Raw genomic sequence first — 26,015 nt, 5'->3', positions numbered from 1 at the left:
GTACTGAAGTACAGAAGTACTTACACTTTAAGCATTTTATCCTATCCTCTATCCTCTCTGTGAAATTATAGCGGTTGGAGGAAGTTCCAGATACCAAAATACTTAGCAGTAACTTAAGATTTGTTTTTTTTAGGGACTTGTAAATGTAATTGAAATTGTGCTGAATTTTTCAAGATTTAGAACATGACCGTAGACTAACAAGGTTTGTTGTTGCTTTGTTGTTGCTTTGTAGGTGTTATTCGGCACTGCAGATGGTCAAGTTATAGTAATGGACTGTCATGGTAGAATGCTTGCACATGTTCTCCTGCATGAATCTGATGGCATAGTGAGCATGTCCTGGAACTACCCAAGCTTTCTGGTTGAAGATAGCAGTGAAAGTGACACAGACTCTGATGACTACTCACCACCACAAGGTAAGATGTCAAGGCATCTATAAAGTATCGCCTCTGTATGAGCTGATAAGGCTGTTAGCTCTGACATCATTAGACTAAAGAGCAGCAAAACAAAGAGAGCGGGCAGGGCTTCTGAATCTCTTTCTAATATATAGTATGTGCGCAGTGTTCTCCCCAGGCTCTTTTAGCTGGGTGCTCCACCCGGCTAAGTTTGGGGAGCACCCGCTGTCATCAGATCACCTCCTCCTCCTATGCTGTAAGCAGAGTTTCGCCAGCCCTGCATTCCCCCATTATGGCCCACCCGGCTACTTTTTCATGCCGCCCTGGAGAGAACACACACACTGGAGAGAAAACTGTGTATGGTCTTTTGACTCCTCTCATATGTCAGGATACTGCAGTGAATGACTTGTATTGGAACAGACCTTTTGAATACAGAAGCTTTAAATGCAGAAGATGCATGAGCCTGTTTTTGCTTTTACCTAATAATGAAGCCAAACTGAGAGTATGTGGTGGGATCTTCCATTTTAGATCCAAGCCTTGTTCTAACATGTTTTTGATAAACCACGATCTGAATACAGTTTCTAGAGATAGACAAATTAGAGGGTGAATAGTCACCCTGGAACACAGAGACACCGGGAGCCCAATGGTGCAGTATGTTACAAATGATAGGAGCAGAAATATATAAACAGAGGGTACTCACAAAGAGGGAGGTTGCAAAGGGGCAACCAACCACTGCAGGCAGGTGTAGATAAATAAACCTGACTCCACTTGGGGGTCCAGGTTAGCCGGAGATGGTCGCACTTTTCGAGAAAAAGGCCCTAGGGGCCTGTAAATGGGGTCTAAGGGTATCACTTACCCCCGGGGGGGGGGGGGGGGAGAGTGTTATACAATGCACAACAGGATGAAAAGGCGCCCAGAAAATGAATTAAAAATAATAAAAAAAAATAAAGTTTGAGGTGGCTTACCTTAATGGAGACAAATTCATATAAAAATGAACTTTAATAGCACTGGCAACGCGTTTCATGGGTCCCTGCCCACTTCCGCAGGCCAAATCAAGTGCCTCACTGTGTTAAGAGCTAAGGTTTGAGAGCCTTTCTAGGCGCTCAAACCTTGGCTCTTAACACAGTGAGGCACTTGATTTGGCCTGAGGAAGTGGGCAGGGACCCACAAAACGCGTTGACAGTGCTATTAACCTCACTGGCGGTGCATTTCTGTCTGGAATTATGAGTCAAAAGCGGTACATTTTTTTCAAGAATTTTAGGCCTCCAATTCTTAAAAAAAAAAACGAGGTGGGTTAGAAGAATCCTATTAGGACACAGAGGCTGGTTCTGCATACAGTAACCTGCCTCTGTGTCTGTACAGTTTTTCCCCAGGCCCCCTGCGCTCTGCTGTCCCCCTTAAAAAACAAAAAACGCCATGCTAGCGACATGCAGCTTGTCGCTGTCTGTCACCGCCGCTCCCCCGCCTCCTCTATATTGCTGCTCCCCACCTGCGTCCGTTCCCTCCCCGCCTCTGTAAGCAAATACTTCTTTAATAATGCCATTATATTGTCCGACACAAAACACTGCAATGAACCACTCTGAAGGTAGCGTAAGGGCCCGTTTCCACTGCTATGCGCAAACCAATCCGCATGGCAACGCAAGGAAACTGCAATCAATTCACGTCAATAGTTTCCATTGACGTGAATTTACCTATGCGATCCGGCGCGATGCGCTATGGATAGCATGCTGCAATTTTCCACAGCACGCATCCAAGTCCCCTTAGCCGCCGCTGGGAAGCCGCATCCGGTTGTACGGAAGTGCTTGTGGAAGGATGCGAGGCGATGCAGCGATCGACTCGCATCTGCAGCAATCATTTGGATTTAAACAACCCTCACGATGGATTACTGGGTGAGCGATCACTGCAATCTTTCAGATTGTTTGTGCCGCAAGGTTAACTTGTTGTTTACACAATTGCGGGAGATGCATTGGTCAGAATCAGAATCAAGTTTATTTCGCCAAGTACAACGTGAGTCGTACCCGGAATTGGTTTTGGCACAAACAGGGTCGGTGATGGTACAATAGCAGCATGGTGCGTTTAGCATACAATATATACATACAGTACATACATACATACAGGTATATACAGTAAATACATACAGTAGGTACAGTGCAATACAAGGCATAGAGATATAGCATAGATAGAGTGGTGTGTGAGAGATGAACCCGGGGGTGGGACCAGGGGGTAATCCGCTGCCGTCTATGGCACTCAAAACGCTTTGCAGCGATGCTTTGAATCAGATGCCCCCCAGTCTGACCCTAGGAAAGAGACAAAGAGAGGAGAGGGAAAAAGAGGCGAGTCCCCTTAGGATTGTGGCGTAACCTGGTCGGTCAGTTAGTGATCAGTTAGTGTCCCACTGGCTGGCTGCGTCGCTTTCTCTGCTGTTGAGACTGGTGCCCGATGTTAGCGGATGTGTCTGCTGCGGATCCTGGTGGGCGTTGGAGTGGCTGGGGGCTGTATTGGACCTGCTGCTAGGGCCCTGGACTGAGACTGTGGCTTGATGGAGTGCTGGTCAGTCCCCTGGAGCAGGTTGTGTGTCCTGAGCAGCAGCAGCAGCGGCGGATTAGGGACACAGCAGTGATGGTGGACAAGATGGTGGCAGCAGGCTCTAGGCAGAGGGCTCCAGGATGGAAGCTAGGGCTCCAACGTTAACAGGCAGCATGTGGCCGCATCCGCCCCTCTGCGGTGGTGAGGCAGTCCCTGTGCCTTTAATTGCGGGCGGCGTCCTTGGTTCCGCTGGCAGCGGCGGTGTAGCTGCCCACGTGGCGGCCCTGTGCGTGTAGGAGCCAGGGAGTACCGTGCATGCAGTCGGCAGTGGGGCGAGACGGACCGTTCCCTGGCCACAGCCAGCTCCGATGACGAGTGTGTCCTGTCCTCCCCAGAGCCGCCGCATCAGCGCCTGTCCCTCTGCGGTGGTTGAAAGGCCTGTGTGTGGTCCTTAGCCCAGCCTGGATGCGGCGATGTGGAGGCGGCGATCTGGGGTCCTTAGCCCAGCCTGGATGCGGCGATGCAATGGCGGCGATCCGGGTCCTTAGCCCAGCCTGGATGCGGCGATGCAATGACGGCGATCCGGGGTCCTTAGCCCAGCAAGTCCAGGCTCCCCAGGATGGGGAGAGCAGGAGGAACTCCTCCGACCTCCCGGCATAGGTGAGCCACAGAGGGAAGGGGGGAAAAAGTGTGAAGAGCCGGAGCCCTGTGTGCCGAGGCGTCCTACTCAGGCGCCATCTTAGTATGTAACGATTATTTGTTGTCGCTGATTCTCTGATGCATTTTCAGGTGGGTACTTAGCTTAAGGGCCCGTTTCCACTGAGTGCAAATTTGCAGTGCGAATATTCAAATTGAAACTGTGACGGATGCATGTCAATGGAGTCATTTCCATTGAATGCAAATTTGCTATTGCTGTGCGATGCAGAAAAAATATGGATTGCAGCATGCATCCATTTCCCATACAATGATTGATAGCCACATCCGGATTTCCGCATCTAGAAAATACAACATGGTAATGGAAATGGGCCCTAACAAATGTTGTTTTATGGATAAAACTGCATTGATCATGCTACTAACAGAAAATATTTGATTGTTGCAGATGGGCCTGCTGCATACCCTATACCAGTGGAAAACATCAAACCACTGCTCACAGTTGGATTCACTTCTGGGGATATTAGCTTGATGAACAATTATGATGACCTGTCACCAGCCATCATTCGCTCAGGGTTGAAAGGTATCAAGATTTTTCCATTATTTATGTCTCATGTATAAAGTTCATAGCTCCATAAAGTGTAACTGGCCTGTTTGTACATGCGTGGGGATGATTGGTCACAACCTTTGTGCAGAATTTATCATTTTGTTTTACTTTAAAGGTGTGATGTAATGTCACGTCAACCTCTATCTAAACTAGACACCTAGTATGACAAATGACAAGACAAAACCTTTATATTGTGCTTTTTCCTGGCGGACCTAAAGCGCCAGAGCTGCAGCCACTAGGACACGCTCTATAGGCAGTTAACAGTGTTAGGGAGTCTTGCCCAAGGTCTCCTACTGAATAGGTGCTGGCTTACTGAACAGGAAGAGCAGAGATTCAAACCCTGGTCTACTGAGTCAGAAGCAGAGCCCTTAACCATTATACTCCCCAGCCACTGCTGGAAGCATTTACAGCTGTTCACAGCTTTTTCTCTTGAGCAGTTCTTCTTATCATTGCTTGAGTTGTTGACTGGAAATAAGCATGTAGCCAGTAAAGGCAAGCATTGACACTGGTATGCTGATACTGGGTCATGGACATTGCCTTACCTAGGGCTATTTCCAGGGCCAGCCTTAGGTTTCACAGCGCCCTGAGCGTAACCAGATTTTGGTGCCCCCCCCCCCCCCCCTCCCCCATTCATCCACTTTGCTGCCTATATATACTAAAGGGGGGATCTGCCTACATATACAAGACTAGTAGCCTATATACACTAAGGGGGGATCTGCCTATAATAGGCAGATTCCCCCCTTAGTGTATGTAGGCTACTAGTCTTGTATATGTAGGCAGATCCTGCCTTTAGTGTATATATAGGCAGTTCCCCCCCTCCCCCTTAGTGTATATATTATATAATAGTCAGATCCCCCCTTAGTGTATATAGGCTACTAGTCTTGTATATGTAGGCAAATCCTCCCCTTAGTGTATATATAGGCAGTCCCCCTTAGTTTATATATTATACAGTTGGTTGCAAAAGTATTCGGCCCCCTTGAAGTTTTCCACATTTTGTCACATTACTGCCACAAACATGAATCAATTTTATTGGAATTCCACATGAAAGACCAGTACAAAGTGGTGTACATGTGAGAAGTGGATCGAAAATCATACATCATTCTAAACATTTTTTACAAATCAATAACTGCAAAGTGGGGTGTGCGTAATTATTCAGCCCCCCTGAGTCAATACTTAGTAGAACCACCTTTTGCTGCAATTACAGATGCCAGTCTTTTAGGGTATGTCTCTACCAGCTTTGCACATCTAGAGACTGAAATCCTTGCCCATTCTTCTTTGGAAACCAGCTCCAGCTCAGTCAGATTAAATGGACAGCGTTTGTGAACAGCAGTTTTCAGATCTTGCCACAGATTCTCGATTGGATTTAGATCTGGACTTTGACTGGGCAATTCTAACACATAGATATGTTTTGTTTTAAACCATTCCATTGTTGCCCTGGCTTTATGTTTAGGGTCATTGTCCTGCTGGAAGGTGAACCTCCGCCCCAGTCTCAAGTCTTTTGCAGTCTCCAAGAGGTTTTCTTCCAAGTTTGCCCTGTATTTGGCTCCATCCATCTTCCCATCAACTCTGACCAGCTTCCCTGTCCCTGCTGAAGAGATGCACCCCCCGAGCATGATGCTGCCACCACCACCATATTTGACAGTGGGGATGGTGTGTTCAGAGTGATGTGCATTGTTAGTTTTCTGCCACACATAGGGCCTGATTCACAAAGCGGTGCAAACTTTTTCGTGGACTTTTGCGCGTGCAATTTGCCGCGACTCGCGCGATCGCGGCAAATTGCGCGCGCAAAAGTCAGCGAAAGAGTTTGCACCGCTTTGTGAATCAGGCCCATAGCGTTTTGCATTTTGGCCAAAAAGTTCCATTTTGGTCTCATCTGACCAGAGCACCTTCTTCCACATGGTTGCTGTGTCCCCCACATGGCTTGTGGCAAACTGCAAACGGGACTTCTTATGCTTTTCTGTTAACAATGGCTTTTTTCTTGCCGCTCTTCCATTAAGGCCAACTTTGTGCAGTGCACGACTAATAGTTGTCCTATGGACAGATTCCCCCACCTGAGCCTTTAGATCTCTGCAGCTCGTCCAGAGTCACCATGGGCCTCTTGACTGCATTTCTGATCAGCGCTCTCCTTGTTCGGCCTGTGAGTTTAGGTGGATGGCCTTGTCTTGGTAGGTTTACAGTTGTGCCATACTCCTTCCATTTCTGAATGATCGCTTGAACAGTGCTCCTTGGGATGTTCAAGGCTTTGGAAATTTTTTTTGTATCCTAAGCCTGCTTTAAATTTCTCAATAACTTGAACCCTGACCTGTCTTGGACCTGTCTTGTGTGTTCTTTGGACTTCACGGTGTTGTTGCTCCCAATATTCTCTTAGACAACCTCTGAGGCCCTCACAGAGCAGCTGTATTTGTACTGACATTAGATTACACACAGGTACACTCATTAGCACTCATCAGGCAATGTCTATAGGCAACTGACTGCACTCAGATCAAAGGGGGCCGAATAATTATGCACACACCACTTTGCAGTTATTTATTTGTAAAAAATGTTTGGAATCATGTATGAATTTCGTTCCACTTCTCATGTGTACACCACTTTGTGTTGGTCTTTCATGTGGAATTCCAATAAAATTGATTTATGTTTGTGGCAGTAATATGACAAAATGTGGAAAACTTCAAGGGGGCCGAATACTTTTGCAACCCACTGTATATACACTAAGGGGGGGGGGGGGATCTGCCTATATATATACACTAAAGGGGGGAATCTGCCTACATATACAAGACTAGCAGCCTATATACACTAAGGGGGGATCTGCCTACAATAGGCAGATCCCCCCCCCCCCCCCTTAGTGTATATAGGTTGCTAGTCTTGTATATGTAGGCAGATCCCCCCCCCCTTTAGTGTATATATACAGGCAGATCCCCCTATTAGTGTATATATAATATATACACTAAAGGGGGGATCTGCCTACATATGCAAGACTAGCAACCTATATACACGAAGGGGGGGGGGGGCGACTGCCTATTGTAGGCAGATCCCCACTTAGTGTATATAGGCTGCTAGTCTTGTATATGTAGGCAGATCCCCCCTTTAGTGTATATATAGGCAGATTCCCCCCTTTAGTGTATATATAGGCTGAGCCCCCCATTAGTGTATATATAATATATACACTAAGGGGGGGATCTGCCTATATATGTACACTAAAGGGGGGAACTGCCTACATATGCAAGACTATCAACCTATATACACTAAGGGGGTGGGGGATCTGCCTATTGTAGGCAGATCCCCCCCCCCTATAGTGTGTATAGGCTGCTAGTCTTGTATATGTAGGCAGATCCCCCCTTTAGTGTATATATAGGCAGATCCCCCCTTTAGTGTATATATAGGCAGATCCCCCCTTTAGTGTATATAGGCTACTAGTCTTGTAGGCAGATCCCCCCTTTAGTGTATGTATATATATGTGTGTGTGTGTGTGTGTGTGTGTGTGTGTGTGTGTGTGTGTGTGTGTGTGTGTGTGTGTGTGTGTGTGTGCAGATCCCCCCCCCCCCCCCCTTAGTGTATATATAGGCAGATCCCCCCTTTAGTGTATATAGGCTACTAGTCTTGTAGGCAGATCCCCCTTTAGTGTATGTATATATATGTGTGTGGGGCTATTTAGACCGCTTTTTACAGCCGGTGGTAGAAAGATTACCAAGGGTCCTGAGGGACACTACACATGCCCTCAGAGTGTTTGATGGTTTGGTGGTAGAGGATGCGACGCTGTTGGTGACAGCAGACGTCGCATCCCTATACACCAATATAGACCATGAGGGAGGGATTGGAGCAGTTAGGAGGGCCCTGATAGGAGATGAACGACTTCCAGTAAAACAGATCGAATTCCTTATTGAGCTTCTTGAATTTGCCCTCTCTAGAAATTATTTCTGGCATAAAGGTGAGTATTATGCGCAGATCAAGGGCTGTGCAATGGGGGCGCCGTTCGCCCCCTCTTTAGCTAATATATACATGGCCGAGTGGGAGGAGCTAGCCATAAAAATGTGCCCCAACAAGGTCATAGAATGGCGGAGATTCATTGACGACCTCATAATTATGTGGAGTGGAACTAGGGAGGAGTGGAGCTCCTTTCTGGATATGGCCAATTCCATTTATCCCAATATAGTGTTAGAAGCAGAGGTGAGTTGGTCTGCGATTAATTTTTTGGACCTTACAATTTTTGTAGATAAAGGAAGGCTGCTCACGAAGTGTTTTTTTTTAAAAACTGACCGAAATGGTTTTTTACCAACAGTAAGCTGCCATCATCCTAGATGGTTAGGAGCTGTGCCTAAGGGTCAGTTCCAGAGGGTGAGAAGGAACTGTTCCAATGTAGGGGATTATCGCGAACAGGCTAGGGTCCTGTCAGATAGATTCATGCAAAAGGGATACTCACCTCATGTGATTAAGGAAGTGGAGAATGAGGTAGCAGCCATGGACAGAAGTGACTTGTTGGGGGGAAGGGTAGAGAGGGAGGCGGAGTGCCCCCCTTTATCATTCATTTCCACTTTTAATGGCCAATATAAACAGGTGGAGGGGGTATTTCGGAGGTACTGGCATGTATTGCAACAGGATGCTCAGCTCAGTAGGATTATACCATCTGTCCCTAAATTTGTATACAGAAGGGCCCCCAATCTGAGGGACATGTTAGTCCCAAGTTGTGTTGACCCCCCAACGAGGGGTGGTAATCCCTGGCAGAGACCAGGGTATTAACCTTGTAGGAACTGTTGTCTATGTAGGGAGACAAATACTAACCGGGTAGATTGCGTTACTTCCAGTCAAAATCAGAGAGAATTTAAAATTAGAAATTTTATGACTTGCTCCACGAGCTATGTGGTATATGTGTTAACGTGTGGTTGCAATCTACAATATGTGGGAAGAACATCCCAGCCCTTGAAAAAGAGGATATATCAGCACATTTTTAATATCAAGAAAGGGTTTTTTTCGCATAGTGTGTTGGCCCACTTTTTAGAAAGCCATGGTAAGGACCCTAGCTCTCTCAGGGTTGCTGCAGTCGAGCATGTTAAAACACACTGGCGTGGATCCAATCGTCTGCAGCAGCTCTGTAAGAAGGAGACAGAATGGATATATAGGTTGGGGACTATGACACCTAAAGGGTTAAATATAGAGTTGGACATAAATTGTTTTATTGCTAATGCCTGAAATGATGTAATGGTAGACAAGGGATATTTGGGTACAATTTATGGATGAGGGAGGATCACAGAGTGTTGTAGTTGCACAATTATTGTTGGATCACATTGTATTGCATTTATAGCAATTGCATTTTTGTATTTTGTATTTTTGTATTTTAGTATTTCACAGGTTATGTATTGATATGCACTGTCACTTTTAGGAATGGTATGCCGGGGGGTGTGCACCATGTGCAAAGTTTGCGCATGGGGGCACACTTGTTGGCCTGAATAGGTGTAGGGTTGAAGCGATAAGTACATAATATGCACTGTCACTTTAAGACCACAAGATGATGGTGGAAAAAAAAGGGGTTGTGGATGAATTTAACTATGAAGTTTGGGGGCAATTGTGTTGCAGGGATGTAGGTATGTAGTACCAATCATGCACTGTCACTTTAAGAATATAAGATGACGGTAAAGAGGGGGCTTTGGTTGAGGTGTAATTATATAGTGGTAGTTCATGTATATTGCCATGTATTAGCAATGTATATGGATTATAAGGTAATAGGTGGGATAATTTGGTATGCACTGTATTAATGTAGAAATATTATTGCTTGTAATATGACACGCATGAGACATAGGCTAGGGAGTGTTGTTATAGCATGTAAATTAATATTTGTATTGCACAAGGTTGATTTTGTATAGGTGTAGTGGTGAATATGATTTATGTATATGTTACGGAAGGCAATCCGCACGCACTGAGGTCAGCACGCCACCTGGTCGCCTAGCAGCAGGAGAGGGCGGTGTTGTGGGCGGTCCAGGAGGCGGAGTGGGTGCGGTTTTAGAGTTTTAGGGAAGACGTCAACCGCCGTCCTCTAGCCCCTGAATGAGTCACGACGGTGATGAAACACGTAGGGCGGAGCGTGAGGAACGCGGTGACGTCACAGTAAGGCAGCAAGGAAGTGGGAGACCCGGTGGCGTGTGCTCTATACCGCGGATTGAGTAGCTGCTGTGGATCCACTGTCTGACGCTTGCATCTAAATAAACACTGGAATTGCTTTTATGAACTCCTGGCTGACCAGAACTTGTTTATACGCAGTGTGGCAAGAGGCGCTTCTGGTGAGTGGGGCCACATAGGGGGAGTCCAAGCAAATTCTTCCCAAGGTGGTGGCACTACCCCCAGGAGTGCATTCACGTGGTGTGGATTTTTACTTAAAGTGGCAATACTTTGCACTATGTGCATTTATTTGTGATTATCCACAGGGTGGCAATCCTCTGTGAGAGGTATTGGAGCACAGTATTATCGACCTATTAACCTATTGTGAAGGTGAAGTGACCTTTTTCATGCTGTGAACCCCTGTTTTTATATTAAATTTACCATTGGAGCGCAGTGAATCACTGGAGATTGTGTGTGTGTGTGTGTGTAAGCAGATCCCCCCCCCTTAGTGTATATATAGGCTTATAGGCTACTAGTTGCAGATCCCCTTTTAGTGTGTTTAGGCAGCAGATTCTCCCCCCCCCCCTTCTAACCCCCCCCCTGACCCCCTCGTGTATCTAGCAAAGAATAGGTTAAGCATATATCACCCCTTAGTGTAGGTAGGTTGGGGATGGGGAGCATTACTTTTGCTGGTCACTTAGTCAGTTCTGGGAGCACGAGAGGAAAAGAAGACGGCCAGGTCTTGTCTCACTCTCACTCAGGATGAAGGACAGTCACACAGGGCAAGGCAGGTTGGCTGGCACACGTGCTGCATGCTTCAGCACTCCATCCATCCTATCACGGGGGCCGGGCGCCGGTGGAGTCTCACACTGACTCCAAGAGGCAGCGCCGCAGCAGTTGCTGGCCTTCGCCCCCAGTGGCACCAGGGGGCGGAGCCGGAGCAAGACGCAATGGACCAAGCCGGAGGCCGAAGCACAAAGTAACATATGCGGCCAGGGCGGCAGGAGCGACCCCCTGACCTGGAAGCCGGCGGCCAGGCGCCCTGAGCGATCGCTCCGGTCGCTCAGGTCAAGGGCCGGCCCTGGCTATTTCACACCAAGAGCATTTTTTTAGTTCAATTTTCCAATCGCTAGCATTCGGAGATCTTAGATAATGTATTCCTATGGGTTATTTCACACTGGAGTGATTCGATTTTGTAAAAATCACAAAAGTGCTTCATGTAGGATTTTTGAAGGAATCGCGATTCTGTAGAAAGTATAGAAAAGCAAAATTGCTGTAAAAATCACTTTGAAGTCGCTTGCTAATAATGATCTCTACAAAATTGCTTCAAAGTCACTAATCGCTAGTCCTTTGGGTGTGAAACAGTTCTTCATAATAAATGCTCAATAATAAATTGTGTGCACGTGGCTCCAAAGAGGTGAATTGCAGCTGTTTATGGATTATGAAAACAGTCCCCAATTTGCTATATCTAAAATGTCACAATATGATTCCACAGCCCTCAGATCAAATGTTAAATCTCTTTAATAAGCATAAAACAGTGATAAACACTGTACATTACAATTGTAACCTGCTGTGTACATACACATACATTTAATCCACTCACACACCCACTGCTGTGAGTTCAACCTAGTTGCAAATGAAGGGAGGGGGGATCAGGAAAAAGTATTAATACTGTATACTTGTAAAACAAATTGCAGGATAAAATTTAATTAAAATGCTCAGATGAATAAATGAATGTTCCCTGCATTGAAAATATTGTCATTGCAAGATTGCAATGACCGGGCAATGTATGAATAGAGCTTGAAAATGGGGGAGAAACCGAGAGCCCAATATGGTGCAGTATGTTAATATGGAGAGGTCTGTTGTGAATAAATGAGATGATTATACTCACAAGGGTGGGTCGCCACAAAGGCAACCACTGGAAAGGCCGGCGGGGAGAATTGTAACCTGACCCCGCTCAGGTTAAAAAGTCGCTCTCTGTAGATAGGAGAAAATGGGGATACACCCCTCCACCAAGGGTGGACTAGATGATATTGAAATATGATAACAGAGGCGCCAAGCAGAATAAAATTAGTTAAAATTGTTAAAAAGGGGGAAGTGGGTGGACTCACCTCCCTTCTGAAAAAAATGGCCGGACAATGGACAGGTTACTTATAGTCTATAGTAACATTTATTAGTAACTCCAAAAGTGCAACGCGTTTCACGGGTAACAGTCCCGCTTCTTCAGGCAAACGATTATTTGGAGGGTGCTGGGGAAGGGAAACAAAAGGAAAAAAAAGGGGATTGCCAGAGGAACGCAAATACCAGGCACCCAAAGGTGCACCACAAGTCTACAGCAATAAAATGTGCAATATGCATTTAACAGCAAGATATGCATACAAAATAGACTGAGAACGTGTGCAAATAGCATGTATAAAGTGACAGTGCACATATCCATAATATAAAGGCAGAGTATGAGTCACTCTTAGTAAAATGATAAGACAGTAAAAAAATGAATTTAAAACAGGGAGAAACAGAGAAAGGTTTAGTTTTTAAAGGAGTGAGTGCAGCAGTATATTATGATAAGGCAAAAAAAGCATTAAAAAAAAAAAAAAAAAAAAAAGCAGTGTTTCAAGATGAGCAAATGTTCAACTTACTAGAGTTATGAGAAGCAGAGAAAGGTTTCATTTTTGAAGGAGTGAGTGCAGCAGTATATTATGATAAAACAAAAAGGCATACTAAGAAACAGCAGTGTTTAAAGGTGAGCAAATGCTCAACTTACCAAAATCAGGTCATGAACCAGGTAGAGCGCCTCTGTGAGGTGTGGGGTGCTCTGTCTTTAATTTATAAGTGACTGGAATCACCCAGAATGGGGGATGGGAAGTGGGAGCGACAGAGGTCGCATGCTGATGACATATGGTAGTAGGGCGGTGCAGTACTGTGATCAATGTGGGAATAGGATGCAAACCTATGTGTATGATGCTGGATGGGAAGGGAAGGGGGGGGGGGGGAGAAAGAGAGGGATATAGGCAAAGGGACTGGGATATGCATAAGTAACAACATGCTTACTCCCATAGTGTACCTTGTATGGGTTGGTAGTGGATGGTGAAAAGCGCATAGGATTGGAGGTGGCCTAAATCTTAAGTAAAAACAATAGATGTGGTGTTTGTTATAGGGTCGGAGGCTGGAGAAAGGAAATGTAGAAAGGTTAAATAAAAGTTGCACTTGGAATACATAAAAAGTACATGTAAAGAAAATGCATAAAAAAATTTGTTCATGCCACACTATGCCGAATGTTGGATCCAAAATATACTGGAGAGGTTCATTCCAGCTAGGGTTAATGGTACAGGGTGAAAAACAGAAAACTGCTGTAATAATAGGAGTATGGATACAAAACTATGCATAGTTGCAAAAATTTGTATGAAGCATAAAACTTGACGAAAATACATTAAAAATGATAAAATAAGTAAATGATCAAAGCAAAACAAGTGTAAGACAAATATAATGGGTTCGAATAAAAGAGAGGACCATTTAAAATATATTAAAAAAAAGATGATTCAATATACTTTCTCTAATTGTTCGTTTAGACCTTCGGGCGTTAGTGTTTTAAGAATTTGTATCCAGAACATTTCTTTATTCCTAAGGACCTCAAAAGCATTGTGCGGTGGGATGGATTCAATAAGCGTGAATTTGAGTGTTTGTGGATTGCAGTTGTGGGTGGAGCCGAAATGACGGGAAATGCTGTGAAGTGGATAGTTTTTCAATATATTGCGCTTATGTTGTCCTATTCTGTTTCGGACAAGTTGAGTGGTTCGCCCCACATATTGCAGATTGCATGAACAAGAGATCAAATAAATGACATTTCTGGTTGAACAAGTAATGTATTGTTTGATAATATACTGAATTTGGGTGGTATTGGATGAAAAGGAATCAGTGGTGTTTATGAAGCGACAGGCAGTACATCTGGATTTCCCACAGGGAAATGACCCAGGGTTTGAGATGGGGGTGGTTTCAGTGGGATTAGGGATAGGTAGGCGTAGTTTACTAGGGGCCAGGAGACTTTTGAGGTTGGGGGCCCTTCTGAATGTGAGTAAGGGAGTTTCAGGTATGGTAGGCTTGAGGTGAGGATCCTGTGTCAGAATCTCCCATCTGTTTTGTATTATGGATCTGATCTGTTTGTGGTGTTTACTGAATCCAGTGATAAATCTGGGGAAAGGACTGGGGGTCGAGGACGAAACAGTATTGTTGGTATTGGTGATGGTGGCCTTCCATTTGGCGTCTTTGATCAGTTTTTTTGGGTAGCCACGTTCTGCAAACTTTTTGGTAAGGATATCTGATTGGGATTGGTAATCGGAGAAATCGGTGCAATTGCGGAAGATTCTGCGGTATTGACTATAGGGAGTATTGGTTGTCCAGGGTCGGTGATGATGGCTATTGAAATGAATGTAATTGTTAGAGTCAACTTTTTTGAAATGTGTCTTGGTTTTGATGTGATGGGTGTTAGTAAATAAAACTAGATCGAGAAAATCGATGGTGGTGGGATGATGTTGGTGGGTGAACGTCAGACCGGCCGGGTTATCGTTCAGGAAGGTGAGGAAGGTAGGAATGAGGGAATGGTCGCCCTTCCAAATGAAGATCAAGTCATCGATGTATCTTTTATATAGAACAATGTTTTTGCTAAATGTATGTGTCTGGGAGAATTTGAGATGTTCCAGGAGGCCCATGGAAAGATTGGCATATGAGGGTGCAAATGAGCTGCCCATAGCGGTACCGGAAATTTGATGGTAATGATTGTCAGCAAATGAAAACACATTGTGTTGTAAAATAAATTCTGCACATTGAGTAATGAATGATTGTTGGGTGGCTGGCATGTCGGGATGGGTGGAAAGGAAATATGTTAATGATCTGAGGCCAAAGGTGTGTGGAATATTGGTGTATAAGGAAGACACATCACATGTCAGCCAGCTGTATTCTGTATTCCAAGGAATAGTGTTTAATATCTGAATAAGATGTTCCGAATCTTTAAGATATGATGGTAGATTTTGTACAAGGGGTTGTAAATGATAGTCTACAAATTTAGATAAGTTGCTGGTGATGGATTCTATCCCTGCAATGATGGGTCTACCAGGTGAATTGGTGAGTGATTTATGAATTTTGGGGAGATAATAAAAGAACGGTGTTTTGGGATGGTGATTGATGATAAAGTTCCTTTCATTCTTGGTAATGATACCGTTTAAAAATGCTTGGTTAATGAAGAGTTTTAAATTAGCGTTATAGTTTGGGGTGGGGTCGGAGTCCAATTGTCTATAGTGTAGTGGATTGTCGAGTAGTCTATGGGCCTCTAGTAGATAGTCATTTTTATTGAGTAAAACTATACCGCCGCCCTTATCAGCGGGTTTGATGATTATGTCTGGATTATTTTTGAGGGTGTAGAGAGCTTTCTTTTCTGATGGAGTGAGATTGGATGAAGGAGATGGTGTGTCAAAGTCCAATTTTTGGAGATCATTAAGCACTAGTGTGTAGAAAGTGTCAATAAAATTGCCCTTTGAGGAAGTGGGGTAAAAACGAGAGCGGCCCTTGAGATGTGTATTGATGTATTTCTCAGTTTGAATTTCTTCTGCATTGATTGTACAAATGGGTAATTGGTCGTCGGCTGTGATGATGAGTGTATTGTTTGTTTCTCTTAGGGAAGTTTCGTGTTTTTTTATTGCGAAATGTCTTTTAAGGGTTAGTTTGCGTACATATGAATTGAGCTCGACAAATAATCTAGTCATTTGTGAGGAGTTGGTGGGACAGAATGAGAGACCCTTTTCTAATAGTTGGGTTTCTTTAGTGGTTAGGATGTGGCTGGAGAGATTGAAGATGCAGCGAGTTTGTTCAGTGGGATTGGTTGTCGGGGGGTTGGTAGCTCTGATCGATTTCTTTTTTCTTTTCCCTCGGTGTCCTCTTTTTCTGATTCTGGTAGGGGTCTCTTTAATTTGAATTTCGGTTGGAAGATTACTCGAGAGGCGGTGGGGCTCGGTAGTGGTATTAGTAAGGTGTTCTGGGTGATGCTGGAGGGAAGGTCTAAAAAAGATGATGACATAGCACTGTTGGGGTAGTCTTCATTGGGGAGGGGTTCGGTGAATATTTTGGTGGCAGACGGGAAATAGTTGTTGATCAAAGTAGTTTTTGTACCTGGAATGATCTTAGGACTCTGAGATTTGGGCATAGTGGATGATGGTGGAGAAGAATGTGTGTCATAAACACTGATTTGTGAGAGTCTGAGATCAACCTCCTCAGTGGGATTAGCTACAGGGGTGGTGTTGACTGTATGTGTTGAGGCTATTTTAGAAGTGTTGGTGATAGATATAGCCAGGGTTTTTGGAGGGGAGCCATTGAAAAAGTTGCAGGCTGGACTGAAATTGGGTGTGAATCTGGTATTTTTTATGGCGGAAGGTGTAGAGTGGAGGTTGTTCCCAGAGGTTGACATGATGTTATTAGTAGTCTGATTGGGGTGGGGAACATCTGAGGGAGGATGAGGTTTTTCAATAACGGTTTTGGTAGTGGGTTTAGTTTTGGGACCCTGAGGGGGATGTTTATGGGTGTGTTTATTGGGGACAGATTTGGTAACATTTTGTCCGAAACAGAATTTGGGTGCCGTTAGAACCAGTGGAGTGTTGGAATTGTTAATGGGAGTCTCTTGGGTAGTGACTGGTGGTTTGAAGCCCGGGGGGGGAACCAGTATAGGTGGTGGGTATGGTGGATACTGTGACGGGCGTGGAACCGTGAGACTCATGAGTGGGGGTGGTGGTGTAGGGTTGGGGAGTGCTGGTCTGGGATTGGTGGGGGGGAACCTGGTCCTCCGTTCCCTCTCCCTGTGTTCAGCATAGGCCAATCTGTCTCTGTTTAATTTCTTGAGTTTACCATCTATGGTGTCAGTTTCGAATTTTTTTAAACGTGAGATCAGATTGGACATGAGTGGTTGGTACTGTTTGTTTTTGAGGTGTAGGGATAATTGTTCTCTACAGGCTGTGATTAACAGTTGTAACTCTACAATGATGGACTGACGTTTTCTAATGATTCTCTCCATCATTCCCCCCGTACAGCTTTCTAGATATGTATACCAGTCATCCGAAAAAACGGTATCTTTAGGAAAAGCTGTAAGTGTTTTAATTCTGATGCCATCTGGAGAGATTTTTTCTAGGATGTAAGTCTCTTGCATAGCTATGTCGGCGATGTTGAAGAATTCGTCTTTAAGCGCATTCTCCAACTGAATGAATAGGGGTTTAAGATCAATGTCTGGAGCTGGAGCTTGGTCTGGAGAATCTGTGTTGATCTCAGGTGGTGGTATGGGAGTAGACTTAAACTGGGCCAGCAGACATTCCCTATGGGCGGCTCGTTTGTCAATGAAGTCCATGTTGTGGGCTGCAATCGGTAGAACACTCCGTCAGCGACGATGAGGCAACTAAAGCTTGAAAATGGGGGAGAAACCGAGAGCCCAATATGGTGCAGTATGTTAATATGGAGAGGTCTGTTGTGAATAAATGAGATGATTATACTCACAAGGGTGGGTCGCCACAAAGGCAACCACTGGAAAGGCCGGCGGGGAGAATTGTAACCTGACCCCGCTCAGGTTAAAAAGTCGCTCTCTGTAGATAGGAGAAAATGGGGATACACCCCTCCACCAAGGGTGGACTAGATGATATTGAAATATGATAACAGAGGCGCCAAGCAGAATAAAATTAGTTAAAATTGTTAAAAAGGGGGAAGTGGGTGGACTCACCTCCCTTCTGAAAAAAATGGCCGGACAATGGACAGGTTACTTATAGTCTATAGTAACATTTATTAGTAACTCCAAAAGTGCAACGCGTTTCACGGGTAACAGTCCCGCTTTTTCAGGCAAACGATTATTTGGAGGGTGCTGGGGAAGGGAAACAAAAGGAAAAAAAAGGGGATTGCCAGAGGAACGCAAATACCAGGCACCCAAAGGTGCACCACAAGTCTACAGCAATAAAATGTGCAATATGCATTTAACAGCAAGATATGCATACAAAATAGACTGAGAACGTGTGCAAATAGCATGTATAAAGTGACAGTGCACATATCCATAATATAAAGGCAGAGTATGAGTCACTCTTAGTAAAATGATAAGACAGTAAAAAAATGAATTTAAAACAGGGAGAAACAGAGAAAGGTTTAGTTTTTAAAGGAGTGAGTGCAGCAGTATATTATGATAAGGCAAAAAAAGCATTAAAAAAAAAAAAAAAAAAAAAAAAAAAAAAAGCAGTGTTTCAAGATGAGCAAATGTTCAACTTACTAGAGTTATGAGAAGCAGAGAAAGGTTTCATTTTTGAAGGAGTGAGTGCAGCAGTATATTATGATAAAACAAAAAGGCATACTAAGAAACAGCAGTGTTTAAAGGTGAGCAAATGCTCAACTTACCAAAATCAGGTCATGAACCAGGTAGAGCGCCTCTGTGAGGTGTGGGGTGCTCTGTCTTTAATTTATAAGTGACTGGAATCACCCAGAATGGGGGATGGGAAGTGGGAGCGACAGAGGTCGCATGCTGATGACATATGGTAGTAGGGCGGTGCAGTACTGTGAACAATGTGGGAATAGGATGCAAACCTATGTGTATGATGCTGGATGGGAAGGGAAGGGGGGGGGGGAGAAAGAGAGGGATATAGGCAAAGGGACTGGGATATGCATAAGTAACAACATGCTTACTCCCATAGTGTACCTTGTATGGGTTGGTAGTGGATGGTGAAAAGCGCATAGGATTGGAGGTGGCCTAAATCTTAAGTAAAAACAATAGATGTGGTGTTTGTTATAGGGTCGGAGGCTGGAGAAAGGAAATGTAGAAAGGTTAAATAAAAGTTGCACTTGGAATACATAAAAAGTACATGTAAAGAAACTCTAGTAAGTTGAACATTTGCTCATCTTGAAACACTGCTTTTTTTTTTTTTTTTTTTTTTTTTTTTTTTTAAATGCTTTTTTTGCCTTATCATAATATACTGCTGCACTCACTCCTTTAAAAACTAAACCTTTCTCTGTTTCTCCCTGTTTTAAATTCATTTTTTTACTGTCTTATCATTTTACTAAGAGTGACTCATACTCTGCCTTTATATTATGGATATGTGCACTGTCACTTTATACATGCTATTTGCACACGTTCTCAGTCTATTTTGTATGCATATCTTGCTGTTAAATGCATATTGCACATTTTATTGCTGTAGACTTGTGGTGCACCTTTGGGTGCCTGGTATTTGCGTTCCTCTGGCAATCCCCTTTTTTTTCCTTTTGTTTCCCTTCCCCAGCACCCTCCAAATAATCGTTTGCCTGAAGAAGCGGGACTGTTACCCGTGAAACGCGTTGCACTTTTGGAGTTACTAATAAATGTTACTATAGACTATAAGTAACCTGTCCATTGTCCGGCCATTTTTTTCAGAAGGGAGGTGAGTCCACCCACTTCCCCCTTTTTAACAATTTTAACTAATTTTATTCTGCTTGGCGCCTCTGTTATCATATTTCAATGTATGAATAGAGTTTTTAGGTCTGGGGAATACCTAATGTGCAGGTTCACTAAGGGCACGAGGAATGCCCATTCTGTGACATATAATAATGGGAACCATTTAGTGCCTAGCACACACGATGCAATTTTCCATCAGATTGACAGTCAAATCCATCATTTCCGACAGGTCCGATCTGATTTCCAATTGATTTTCTGATTGATTTTGTATACAAGTGATTGGAAAATCAGTCAGAAAAACAATTGGAAATCAGACCTGGCAGAAATAATCGATTTGACCGTTGATCTAACAGAAAATTGCATAGTGTGTACTAGACATGAAATTAAGGGACAAATCACCTGTGCCACTAGAGCGGTTATCTGTCATTTCATGCCCTTGTGGAAAGCATGTGTGCAGTACGGAGCCGCTCATCTTGTGAAGTACTCTGAGATCTGAGTACTTCCGCAGCCTTCTGAGGAGACCCAAAGGCTTCTGACATTAAAGTCAGTTGCTGGAATGGGGTGCACATCGGTGGAGCGAGGGCACGCAGACAGGGCTGGGAAAGTCTTAAGGGATCAATGGCCTTTCCTCTTCTTAGATGAATATTACCCTCCTGGTGGTCACAGGTATGCTTTAAAACAGGGATAATATCAATATTGAAAGTATACTGCATAATTTGAACTCTATATCTAATCTCCTTTTCACACTTTTAACACTGAGGAGGAATTGAGGGATATAATTTATTTATTTGAACTGGAGTTGTATGCCATCTTAATAGAATTGTATTGGCTTCCTCCTCCCCGCCTCATTTTGAAACTGCACATGTACTGATATTCTTCAATATCTTATCACAGAGGAACCTGTCCAACATCTCATGCCATTTAATACATTTCAGCCTGACATCTTGTACAGTATATGGTATGTTAAAACTATACATAATATATTGTTACAGATTGCCCAGCAAGCTCATGGTGATTCGGAACTCCTAACAATTTCTAATATGATATATTAAGATTAAGTGTGCCTGTGGTGGTTTCAAACAGGATAACACAGTGTTTCCACTTGCCTCCACGACAGGCCCACCAGGAGATTGCCCAGCTCATCCCTGTGACAGGAAGAACAGATCAAATTTAAACACCACCTCCTACTTCCTACCTTCAGTGTTCTTCCTGTCCCCTGGATGGACAGACGTAATTCCTGGCCTGCTGGGAGGTCGGAGGGGGAGTGCCTGGATTCCTGCTTACCTGCCTGGGAGAACCCGAGTCTGGGGATCCCAGGCAGCTGTTTTATGGCTGGTCGGTGGCAGGCTTTTGGGGGTATAGGGCGACCTGGAGGTCACTCTGTACTGCGCCTGCACGATCGGCGCTGTCAATCATCGCCACGTGGGCCAGAGCAGACTGCGCAGGCGCAGAACTACTGCGCCTGCGCAGTCCGCTCCGGCCCACGTGGCGGTGAGCGCAGTACAGAGCGACCTCCAGGTCGCTCTGACGTCATCGCCGGGGACCGGGTTGGAGCTCCGGCAAACGGCTGAAGGCAGAGCTGCAGCGAGGGAGGTCCTGGGAGCGTGTGGCTGGAGGAAGCCCCCGGTAAGTACAACTCAGTTTACTTTATATGCCCTGATAAGTCCTTTAAGATTGACTGCAAAATATCCTACTGATGTATCCTGTGAAGCAGTCAGAATGCTGCTCACAGTCTAGGATTTATTAATCCTGCTAGAAGGTTCCTGTGGAAGGAAAATTGGACTTATGCTCATAGTTAATCTGTTTGCAATGTTGCTTTTCTGATAATAATTATTTGCATGCATTGACTTTCTGATAGCAAGTGTGCTTTTCAGATAAGAATTATATGCAATGATTATATGCATACATGTTCTGATAGTAGTTGCTTCTCAGATAAGAATTATGTGCAAGGATTATGCACACAGATATTATGCTTGCGATATTTGTATGCAAAAATTATGCATAGTTATTCTGATAGCAAGTTTGCTTCTCAGACAATAAAAAAATGTGGCTGTAGCTAGTGTGGTGGTTAAGGGCTCTGCCTCTGACACTGGTGACCGGGGTTTATACCTTGGCTCTTCCTGTTCAGAAAGCCTACACCTATTCTGTAATGAGTTTTTCAGCAAGACTCCCTAAAACTGCTACTGTCTACTGAGCGTGACCCTATTCAGGACAAAAGCGCAATATGAATGTTTAAGGAGCAATCCAGATTCAATCCCAGGTCTTTTTCATCTGCAGTCCAAAGCACTTCCTTTGTGGGTTACCACGTGTTCCCAGGATCTTTATAAAAGATCATGATTACAGTAGCAGCTTTTTCTATCAATGCAGAAGATTTTTTTCTAGCTCCCTTTCTAGATGATCTTCTGATATCTGCAAAAATGAAGGAAGCCCTAAGATTATATTCAGTTTGTTTTATAACTCTGAAGCACTTAAAGGGATACTGTAGGGGCGTCGGGGGAAAATGAGCTGAACTTACCCGGGGCTTCTAATGGTCCCCCGCAGACATCCTGTGCCCGCACAGCCACTCACCGATGCACCGGGCCCGCCTCGCATCAGCGGCTCGATTGATAAGGAGTATCGCGGCCGCATCTACTAGTGTAGATGCGGCTTTAGGATGGATTCTGTATCTGCAGATATCTGGAACAGAGAGTTTTCTGGGAGGGTCACTAGTTGCGACTCGACAAATCTTTTGTTTGCTGGAAAAGAAAGTGGATCCTCTAATCAGGAGTACACAGACATCTCTGAGAGCAAAGTCTGCCACAGTAAGGCAAGCTATGTGTCGCCTGGAAATTTTTTCAGCTTGTATCCCAGCTGTTGCTGATGCACAAGCAAATTACAGAATGTTTCTACTGGCAATCTTGCATCAGTGGTCAGTCAAACAGGTAGATCTAGAGAAAATGATCTGATTGTCAGATTCAGTGACACTCTCCCTAAAATGGTGGACTTCCCAACCAAATCTGCCAAGAGGAGTAAGATGGATATCTCTAAATCCATTAGTTAATTCGACCAATGCAAGCCTCTGGGAGTGCATCTGGGTCACAATCACATATGAGACAAGTGGTCTTCACTAAAGAGATGATTCTCCTTGAGCTACAGAGATTTACTTGTAGTCTGGAGGACTCTCCAAAAATGAGAGAATCTTTTGGAAAACAGAAGTATGATTGTTCATACAGTTGAGACAATCGGATGTCTGTGGCTTATTTAAACAAATAAGGGGGGACTTACAGTCCACCCCGGATCTCCCTCTATCTATCTGCCTATCTCCAGATATTCTGCTGGGCAGAAAACAAGGTTCTTTCCTTAAAATTGGTTTACCCCAGAGGAGAGGATAATGTTTGAGCAGATTGGTTGAATTGCAAAAAAAAATTTGGTCTCTGAACAGATATGTTTGACAATTTGCAGCTTCTTGTGTTGCTGCTTGGGACAATGCTGTTCTTCCCAGATGCTCCCCAAAAAGTGTGGGGGGGCATTTCTGCTAGACTAGGGCCTGCAGAGAGCAATACACCTTTCCTCCAATGAACTTAATAGGGAAGGTACTTCAAAAAGTGTTGGAGGATCAGGCCACTATAATTCTTATTATGCCAGACTGGCTAAAATAGGTTTGGTATTTGCGGTTACTCTACCATTCGGTAGAGGACGCATTGATCCTGCAGATCTTGGATGATCTTTTGAAGCAAGGGGGCATTTATGTCATCTTCAGTGGACTGTCTGTATCTGAAGGCATGGTCTACTCAACCTAAAGAAAGGCTGTTATTTGTAACAGCAGAGCTATCGCTGTACAGCATCCCTCTTTTATGTCATTTTAATGATGAAATAAAGAGTTGAAAATTTTGACATAGTGGCAGGCACTGATCCCATTCTTATGATGTGGCTTTTAGAATGGTGCTTGTTACTAAACAAAGGTATGTCAGAACAGGTTGTTTCCACTTTGTTGCTTGCTAGAGACTCTGTCACCTAAATAATTTACTTCAGGCTGCGTTTTCACTAGTACATTGCAAATTTGTTGCAAAATCCGCAAACAAATTGGCATGCAAATTATAAAGCAAAATTGCAATGAATTTGTATATTTTTCCAAATATGCGTTTTTCTGTGCCTGTGTTTTTTTATTGAAATGTATGCGATAACGCGCGCATGGTAAACCTCATGGTGAAAACGCAGCTGAATTTTTATATTCATTATTACATGCGAACCGCACACTATGCATGCGGTGTGCAAATTCTGATGGCTCTGCTGTGAAGATTTTTTCTGCACAGGCCTGCGCACACATTCTGTTTTTAGTGGTAATGGCCCCCAAGACTATGGAGAGTTTTGTAAGTTCAACAAGGATTCTTCAGAAAACCTAATTAATGTTTTCCATTCTAAACTTCCTCCAGAAAGGTCTAGCTATAGGTTTAGAATTGTACACCCTTAAAGTGCAAATAACCGCTTTGGGTGCATATTTCATGATTCCTTTTATTTAAAATAAAAGATGTAATAAGGCAGTAAAAAGAAATTTGGTGGTGAAGAAACCTGCTGTACCACCTTGGGATCTGAATTTATTTCAAGACTTTATTATTCAGTTCCATTTTTTTAACCTTTGAATAAAGTTTTCATTAAGGACCTAAAACGTAAAATATGGTTTGGTGGCGAAAAACTGCGGCCAGGTGTATTAGAGAAATACAGGCCTTAAATATTAAATCACCATTCATGTCTATCCTGGAGGATAGAATGATTTTAAGTTACTGCCCTCATTTTTCTTCGAAAGTTATGCTTGTTTTCCATAAAGAGCAGGAAATCTTCATCCCTTCCTTCTATTCTAATTCCTCAAACAAATGTGGAAAAAATTCAGCCTACTGAATGTGAGGAAAATAATTATGATTTATATAAACATAACTTCTGTATAATTTGTTTTTTCAGTTTCTGGGTACCCGAAAAGGTTTAAGTGTCTAAAACTACACTAAGTAATGGGTTGAAAGTATGCTTTAACAAAGCATATGAAATTGCAGGGAAGCCAGCTCCTGAGAGCGTGAAAGTGCATTCCACTAGGGATCCTCTTCCTGGGCAGAAAGGAATTTTGCCTCTGTGCTTCAAATTTGCAAAGCTGCCTCGTGGGCCTCTTATGATACATTCATAAAGTATTTTTGTATGGATCTACCAAGCAATCAAGACTTGGGTGTTGGACGTAAAGTACTGTCCACAGTTGTCCCGCCCTGAGGGAGGTAATATTTTATATCTCTTGGTGGACCTGTCGTGGAAGCAAGTGGAAGCCAATAGTTACTCTTACTAGTAATTGGATTTCCATGTAGCTTCCACGACAGGTGGAGGCAACCCACCCATGGCCAAATGGTAAGTCTCTTAATCATACAAGGTGATCTTCAAAACACTGAAGGCAGGAAGTAGGAGGTAGTGTTTACATTTGATCTGTTCTTCTTCTTCCAGGGATGGGCAGGGTAATCTCCCGGTGGACCTGTCGTGGAGGCTATGTGGAAATCCAATTACCAGTAATTATTGGCTTTTCTCCCTTTTCATATACCCTTTTTTTCATACAATCTTTCAAGACAAAGGTGAGACGTTGACCTATCAGACACAGAAACAGACAGCATCTCCCCTATAAAAAACTGACATAGTTAGTCCACCCTCAATGCTGTTTGTTCCTGCCTCCAGGCAGGTCGGCATCTCCCCTTTGGGAGAAGCCTGGGTGCTGGGCTGCAGATGGATCCTTCTGGGTGGCCAAGACTGCGATACCGAGGCCGAAACTTTGGAATCCCCTTGACCTGGTGAGAGCAAAGGATTTTAACAGACCGGTTTTTGGAGTGGTAAGATTCTGGCTTTCCAGTGCATTCTCATGGAATCACTTTCAGTTTGTACCCACTGTTTGCTTTGTGTCATAAACAGTCCATGCTAAACCCGCTCTATTGACTTTGGCTTACATAGAACCTAAATGATCTCCTTCACCTGTCCCTTTGCTATTTGAAACCTTTTCATACTGATACCAAATTTCTCCCCCAAAACATTTTGGTAACACCATACCGTTTTGCCTGCCGTTCAACTTCTTCCCCCTGTTTGTGTTTGAAGTTTCCTCTTACACATTCAGAATTCACCTTGGATCTCACCTCAGTTGCTTCTCACTTGCACTATAAATAGCCCACATTCCTAAAGTACACTTTCACACTGGGGCGGTGCGTCAAATTGACGCACTGCTACCACAGCCTAATGAAAGTCTATGGGGAAGTTTATACTTCCCACGTTGCTGTACGCTGCAGCCCAAGTGCCAGATTTAACACCTACAATACCGTGCGGCTCC

The 26,015-nt window shown here is 43.9% G+C and overlaps 1 protein-coding gene across 2 annotated transcripts in view; it reads left to right on the top strand.

Annotated features, from left to right (window-relative positions):
- The window catches only part of TULP4 (TUB like protein 4), a 218,142-nt gene that overhangs the window by 139,521 nt on the left and 52,606 nt on the right, over nt 1–26,015 (top strand). For both annotated transcript variants that reach the window (XM_068231856.1, XM_068231857.1), the window contains exons 5-6: nt 233–413; nt 4,018–4,152. In XM_068231856.1, coding sequence (XP_068087957.1) covers nt 233–413; nt 4,018–4,152 — 316 coding nt within the window. The remainder of the gene's footprint in view (nt 1–232; nt 414–4,017; nt 4,153–26,015) is intronic.

Source organism: Hyperolius riggenbachi, chromosome 4, assembly GCF_040937935.1.
Source record: "Hyperolius riggenbachi isolate aHypRig1 chromosome 4, aHypRig1.pri, whole genome shotgun sequence".
Lineage (NCBI taxonomy): Eukaryota > Metazoa > Chordata > Amphibia > Anura > Hyperoliidae > Hyperolius > Hyperolius riggenbachi.
The sequence above is the reverse complement of the archived record's forward strand: the minus strand, read 5'-3'. Positions and strand labels throughout refer to the sequence as shown.